Below are 7682 nucleotides of genomic sequence, written 5' to 3' on the forward strand. Positions count from 1 at the left end.
GGTCACCAAAAACCTACTTTGGCCAAATTCCTCAATTTGAGCCGCGTCGCCCCTCACTAAGCGTCGCGGCTCTCCACAAGTCAGAGATCCCAGCTCTCAATTTCACTGGACTAGGGCCGCAGCGCAACCCACCAAGTGTCGCGGCGTAAAGGCAGTTCAAGAAACGACCCTGGCCTCCGAGTTCATGAGGGTCGCGGTACCCCAAGAACAGGGACACGACGCGACCCTTCAAACTCATAAAGACAATGATTTTCTGGAATGGAAAGTCTCTTAAATCCTCCCTAAAACACAAATTAAACCTAATTCAGCCTCAGTAATGGACTCAATAGCTCAGACAAAGAGTAAGCAACCTTAAAAACACATCAAAACTCAAACAAACACCCATAATTCAAACTCTCATCAAGACTCCAAAATAACCTCTAAAGAACTTAAGTTACCTCTGAAATCCAAGCTTCTCAGTTGTATAATCATGACCCTAAGCTGTTTTAAATCGCTCCCCAGTTTTGAGATCACCTCCAAGTATTTAAGTTCAAGAATTCTTCTTCAAAATCTCCATATCCCAACCTTGCTTAGAGAGAAAGTGAGAACCAAGAGAATGTGGGAGTGATAGCTGAGTGTTGTTTTTCCTTTTGGTTTCTTGCCTCTCAAGGACTCTAGTGACTAAGTCACTATATAGGCACAAAGACTAAAATTCCCCTTGCCTATGCCTTGCTCTCTAATGCCCTCAAGGGCAATTTAGTATTTTTCCACATTTCCTGCAATCTCAATTATCTCCCCATAATATCCTTGTTAATTCTAATATCCTCAAATAATCACTAAATACTTTCCCCATTACCTGATAAATCCCAATAATGAACTACATTACTAAAATACCCCTAGGCTCACCCCAAGCCGAGTATTTGACCCCGTTATGACTAAACCGCTAATTTGCTTCATAGGATCGCCTCGTGCCGAATAACCCAATTATATCCACATAATAATGTGGTCTCAATCATAAAAAAACACACACACACACACACATATATATATATATATATTCAAATAGGCCCTCAACATGCCCAAATTATGAAAATACCCTTCTAATAAGAAACAGGCCCACATGAATACACCTAAACATGCAGATATACTCATATTATAATATTACTCACACAATTCATATACTTATGCAAATAATCACAAACATGCATATAATATTCAATTATTTCCCTCCTGGCCCCCTAATCAATGCACTAAGCCTTATTAGGGAAATTGAGACGTTACAATTATCCCTTCCTTACCGGATTTTCGTCCTTGAAATTTTACCTTAACAGCTCAGGATATTGATCTCGCATGTTGGACTCTAATTCCTAGGTCGCCTCCACGACCTTGATGTTCCTCCATAATACCTTAACCTAATGTATTACTGGACTGGCTGTTCTTCATAGGAAAGATCTACCTGCAGCTCCAGATCTTCGTAACTCGATACATGATTCACATTTGACACATACTTCTAAAGCGTCGAAATATGAAACACATTGTGTACGCCCGACAATGCCGGAGGTAAGGCCAATCTATTGGCCACCTGAACAATCCTCTTCAGGATCTCAAAAGGTCCTACAAACCTAGGGCTCAACTTGCCATTCTTTCCAAATCTTTTCACCCCTTTCCATGGTGAAACTTTAAGGAAGACATAGTTTCCCACTTGGAACTCCACGTTCTTGCGCTTTAGATCTACATAACTTTTTTGTCTACTTCTAGACGCGATCATCCGAGCTCTAATATTCTCAGTAGCCTCATTGGTCCTTTGAACTGCCTCAGGACCCAAGTATTTCTTTTCTCCCACCTTATCCCAGTGAATGGGCGATCTACATTACCTACCATACAACATCTCATAAGGAGTTACTCCAATGGTCGAATGGTAGCTTTTATTGTAGGAAAATTCTATCAAAGGAAAATACTTACTCCATGACCCTTCAAAGTCTAGCACAGATGCTCGCAACATGTCTTCTAATATTTGCATCGTCCTCTCAGATTGTCCATCTGTCTAAGGATGATAGGCAATGCTAAACTTCAGTTGTGTACCCATAGCTAGGGCGGAACATCGGACAGGTTTTCGGGTGCTCGGGTTTGGGTTTGGTCGGGTTCGGGTGTAAAAATATGGTACCGAACCCATTCGAAACAAATTCGAATTTAAAGCATTTTCGGGTTTCGGGTGGGCTCGGGTTTGGGTGTCAAATGGTCTATTTTCGGGTTTGGGCCTTCAATGGGCTTTGATAGTTTTTTTCTTTCAAAAATGTCATTTTTTGAGTTTTTTTTTTTACTTTTGTCTTGTAATTTTTTTTACGTTTGTCATGTTGTTTTAGAAACTTAATTTGAACATAATGTATAAAAACAAATATAATTTTCATACCACATTTCCATCATGCCAAACATAATTTCAAGTTTCAACACAATTTATAGAAAGTTAGAAACTTCATAAAGTCTCTTCCCTAACTAATGTCCATCAAAAGTTCAAATTCAAAATACAAACATAGGAAAATAAAAGAAGTCATAAAGTCCAAAGTCCAAAATAGGTACAAATGTCCAAATAGTAAATACTAAATACTAAATAGTAAACACTAAAAAATTTGGTTCATAAAGTCCAAAAAATACAACCATAATTCCCAAACAAACTTCAATTCCCGGATTGTTGTGCAGACGATGAGGCTGCTGAGGCTGAAACTGAAGATGGAGCATGAATAGAGGGAACGCTAGCATTGGTCATCATCTCTACAAATATTATTAAAATAAGATAAATATTAGAATATAAAACACTTAGACACTTGAATTGAAATAATGAAAATTCGTAATAAAATTACCAGACTCAAGATCATCAGAGGTTTGAAGCACTTCTGCTTCATCCATGTAGTCTCGAACGATGATAGGTTGATGTGAATCGCTCCACCCATTCTTGAGACAAATTAATGCTTCAACCATCCTTGGGCTCAGTGAACTCCTAAAAGTATCCAAAATTCGACCCCCAGTTGAAAATGCCGCCTCAAAAGCAACTGTGGTAACTGGTATAGCTAACAGATCACGAGCCATGATCGACAAGATCTTGTATTTGCATCCACTACTCGCCCACCAACCCAAAACATCAAAATTCTGACTTGGTAGCTCAACTGCCTCTTCCAAGGACTTATCGACCTCATTTTTTTCTTTCCACCCTCCTTCTCCATTTTTCGCGCCACATACTCATCATGCAAGTTACGTGACCTCTTACTCTTGTTACTGGTACTACTGGTGGTAGGCTGAGTAGACATGGCATATGAGGACGAACCAGAAACAATAGCTTGAGACTGAGTCATTGATTGATCAACATGTGTATCAATTGACTCATGATATTGATCAAACATTGCCCGTATTGTTTGCTCCACCCATTTAACCATCATAGTGCATGTTACATCATCATGAATATCACCAAAGCAATGATGGAGATAATCAAGCTTGTATCTGGAGTCAAGAACCAAGGCAATCAGAAGTGCCTCATTACATTCATCAAGCTTTCCCCAATACTTGTCATATTTCTGCTTCATATTCTTTGCCATGCAACACAACCACTCATCCTCCTCATCCTCCTCATCATCAAGTGTTAAGTCATTCAACTCTTGTTGCATGTTATATATTTCAATGAAGTACTTATTGGCGGTGATTTATGTGGACCCACTAAACTTCAATGTTACATCATAAAATGTCTCAAGAAATCTCACAAAAACTAACGCATCCTGCCAATGTTTTTCAGATGGTGGTCCCTCCTTTGGCTTCCCATCTTTGTCAGCCTCATTAAAATATTTTGAATAATTTCCATCACCTTCCATTCTTTCAAATGCCTTTTGAAATTTGAGTGCACAATTAAGCATGAGGAATGTCGATTTCCACCTTGTTTGGACATCTAAATAGAGAAGTCTCTTGAATTCGACCCCTTCCTCTTTCACAAATTCATTAAACATTATAAGCCTAGAAGGGGAGGACCTAACATATCTCACAACATTTCTAATTGTAGCAATGGACTCATGTTTTTCCTTCAATCCTTCACTGACAATTAAGTTTACTAAATGAGCACAACAACTCATATGTAAGAACTTTCCTTCCAAAATAAGTCATTTCTCTCTCTCTGAACTTCCTTTTCAAGTACATAATGGCAACATCATTAGAGGAAGCATTGTCTACCGTAATGGTAAACAACTTAGATATACCCCAATCATTCAGACATCACTCGATCTCTTTGCCAATAGTTTCCCCTTTATGATCTATCACTTGGAAAAATGTAATAATTCTTTTTTGGTATGCTCAATTATTATCAATCCAATGAGCTGTGATGACCATGTAATTCATGTTTTGGATGGAAGTCCATGTGTCTGTAGTAATAGATAGCCTCTCATTGCTCAAAACATTTTTCAATGTCACCTTCTCTTCTTCATATAACTTCAAAACATCCCTAGCAACAGTCATCCGAGAAGGGATCACAAACCTAGGTTGAAGAGTTTTCATAAATTTTTCGAAGCCCTCGCCCTGAACATGTCTAAATGGTAACTCATCTAACACAATATATTGTGTAAGGGCTATCCTACAAGATTCTTTGTTATAAGACAATGCTACTAAGCTTGTTTCCCCCTCCTTTCCTCCCTTAACCTGTTCAAAACTTAAAATCTTCTATTTTTTGTCATCTATCCTCCATGGACTAAACTCACAAACATTCCTAAAATGGCTCCATAGATGACTTGTCCCATGTTTTCTCGTGTCACAAAAAAAACCAGATCCACAATAATTACACATACACTTAGGCAGAGGAGGCTCTTCCAAAGGATTGGTTGTTGGTGGGGGTGGGGGAGGAGGAGGGTCTTCCTTGGTGAAATGTTCCCAAATGGAAGACCCTTTTGCCTTTTTTGTTGGGAGGGGAGGCTTAGTACTAGAAGAAGGTTTACCCATCTTCCTTCTACCCCTAAGTTGATTTGTGGGGTTATTAGTGGGAGGAGGAGGTTGATCTTGATTCTCTTCCGCATGAGTTTCATCGACTTCCTCCTCAGTATCCATCACCTAATACATATGATTTAACAAAAATACATAACTAAATCTAATCAACAGAACAACACACAAGCCTATAATCCACTACAACTGAGCAGCACACATTCACACACAACCCTATAATCCACTACAACTAAGCAGCACACATTCACACACAAGCTTAGAATCTACTAAAAGAAAGATGATAAATTTACCTCAAGGTGCGAACTCTTCAAATTTATCGACAACTCCACACCTTCTTCTCAAACTCACCACCACCAACTTGTAACAAATTCACGAAAATAAGCAGTGAAATTTTAGCATATCACCTTAGAAATATATATATATACATACAAATTTTGCAAATTAACTAAAAGTTTATGTAATAAACAAAATTAAAGATCCTCATTTATTAAAAAGCTAAATTAGTAACTAACTTCACTACTAAATGATTAAATTGATTAAATAGATCCTAAACAAAATAATTTTAAATAAATTTATGCCTACCTTTCAAGAACACACATACACACAAATCAACTAAAATTTTATTGTATAAAGATAAACAAAATGATAAGATTGAGAGCATATAATATACCAAAGGCAAAGGGTTTTTCGGTGAGGGTGAGCTAGCTACTGCAGCAAGCAAGTTCTTGCCTTCTTCTAGGAGCTGAAGAGAAGAGGAGTCCGAGCCTTCCAAGGAGCCCAAGTCGACGGGAGGCTGCTCTGCTGACTGCTGCAGTTTCGACGAGGGAGGCTGGCGATATCGACGGGAATCGGGAGGGAAGGATGAGAGGTAGCTAGCCAGCCACCGTCGACGGGGAAGAAAGAAATCAGGAGAGGCGGACTCTGGTGGGGGGGTCGGGACTCGGGGCAGCTGATCAGTTTACTAGGTCTGGGTTTTAGATTTTCGGTTAGAAAAAAAAAAGAATAACTAACAAAAGAGAAAAGGGGGAAAATTCTGATGTACTTTCGGGTTTCGGGTGCAACCCGAACCCACACATGGTACTAGAAGTAAACCCGAACCCGACATGACTCGGATTGGATCGGGCTAACCCGAATTTTTTGGATTTTCTGAAAAAATGAGTTTCTCGGACTCGGGTTGGTCGGGTTCCTCGTGTTTTCGAGTTTTTCGGGTTAAATGTTCAGCCCTACCCATAGCCTTCTGCAGACTTCCCCAAAACTTGGAAGTAAATGTGGTGTTCCGATCTGACACTATCGACCTTGGAGCCCCATGAAGGCGAACTATCTCTCTCTCACATCGAGATCTACCCACTAATCAACTATATAAGTCGTCTTCATTGGTAAGAAGTGAGCTGATTTGGTGTAGCAATCCATGATAACTCACACCGAATCATGTTGGCCCACTGTCCTGGGTAACCCAACCACAAAATCCATTGTGATATCCTCCCATTTCCACCCTGGGATATCCAGAGGCTATAATAACCCTGTTGGACTTTGATGCTCAGCCTTGACCTACTGACATGTCAGGCACTTAGCCACATATTCGGTCACATCCCTCTTCATCCCAGGCCACCAATACAAAGTCATCAGATCCTGATACATCTTTGTGGTGCCTGGATGCAAAGAGTAAGGGGTAGTATGAGATTCGTTGAGAATCTCTCGTCTGATAACAATATTCATCGGAACATAGATCTATCCCTTATATCTCAGTTAGCCCATAGTTGACACTATATAATCCCTAGCCACTTTAGCTAGGACGTCCCGTCTAATCCTCATCAGTTGTGAATCACTCAACCGACTTTCATTTATCCTCTCCAAAAGAGTAGACTATAGTGTGATGTTGGCTATCTGGCCCACCACTAACTCTATTCCAGCCTTGGTCTTATCATCTGCCAACTCCTTGGATATCTGTCTCGCACTGTATAATTTCTTTGGCCCCTTCCGAATTAAGGCATCTATCACCACATTGGCTGTTCCTGGGTGATACAGGATTTCACAGTCATAATCCTTCACCAACTCTAGCCAACACCTCTGTCTCATGTTCAAATCCTTCTGTGTGAAGAAATATTTCAGGCTCTTGTGTCTGTGTATATCTCACAATTCTCCCCATAAAGGTAATGCTTCCATACCTTTAATGCAAAGACCGTCGCTACTAACTCTAGATTATGAGTGGGGTATCTCTTTTCATATTCCTTCAACTGACATAATGCATAAGCAATCACCTTCCCTGCATGTATAAGAACATAACCCAAGCCTTGTCTCAAGGCATCACAATACACTACAAACTTCTCCTGATCTATTGGAGGACTTAGTACTGGAACTGTAATCAATCACCGCTTCAACTCCTGGAAGGTGTTCTCACACCTATCTGACCACACAAACTTCTTGTTCTTGCGTGTCAGTTCCATTAGTGTGGTAGCAATCCTTGAGACCCATTTCACGAAACGTCTCTAATAACTTGCCAATCCAAGGAAACTCTTGATCTCTGTAGAGAATAGTGAATAGAATTGTATCTCTTATTCATGTGAATGTCATATATTTATACAACCTAGGAGAAACTAAAATAGGAAAGTACGAGAGAAAATAGGAAACGAAATAATTACAATTGACCCTATTTTCTAGCTAATTTACAGCTAATTATTCTAACACTCCCCCTCAAGCTGGAGCATAGATGTTAATCATGCCCAGCTTGTTACAAA

At 39.6% G+C, this 7682-nt stretch overlaps 1 protein-coding gene across 1 annotated transcript; it reads right to left on the reverse strand.

Annotated features, from left to right (window-relative positions):
* Positions 1-2116: 2116 nt before the first annotated feature.
* Positions 2117-4700, reverse strand: LOC133814398 (uncharacterized). Its single transcript, XM_062247365.1, has 2 exons — positions 2838-4700; positions 2117-2748 (listed from the first exon to the last, which is right to left on the reverse strand). Exons 1-2 carry the CDS (start codon positions 3061-3063, stop codon positions 2654-2656), a joined length of 321 nt encoding a protein of 106 aa, XP_062103349.1. The 5' UTR covers positions 3064-4700; the 3' UTR covers positions 2117-2653.
* Between the last annotated feature and the right edge of the window lie 2982 nt (positions 4701-7682).

Source organism: Humulus lupulus, chromosome 1 (assembly GCF_963169125.1).
Source record: "Humulus lupulus chromosome 1, drHumLupu1.1, whole genome shotgun sequence".
Classification (NCBI taxonomy): domain Eukaryota; kingdom Viridiplantae; phylum Streptophyta; class Magnoliopsida; order Rosales; family Cannabaceae; genus Humulus; species Humulus lupulus.

Excerpts from the sequence above, each read along its gene's own strand:
- LOC133814398 (XM_062247365.1), bottom strand. The coding sequence starts at position 3,063 with ATGGCTCGTGATCTGTTAGCTATACCAGTTACCACAGTTGCTTTTGAG. Across the intron at positions 2,749-2,837 it reads CTCTGATGATCTTGAGTCTG|AGATGATGACCAATGCTAGC; the intron begins GTAATTTTATTA and ends TAATATTTGTAG.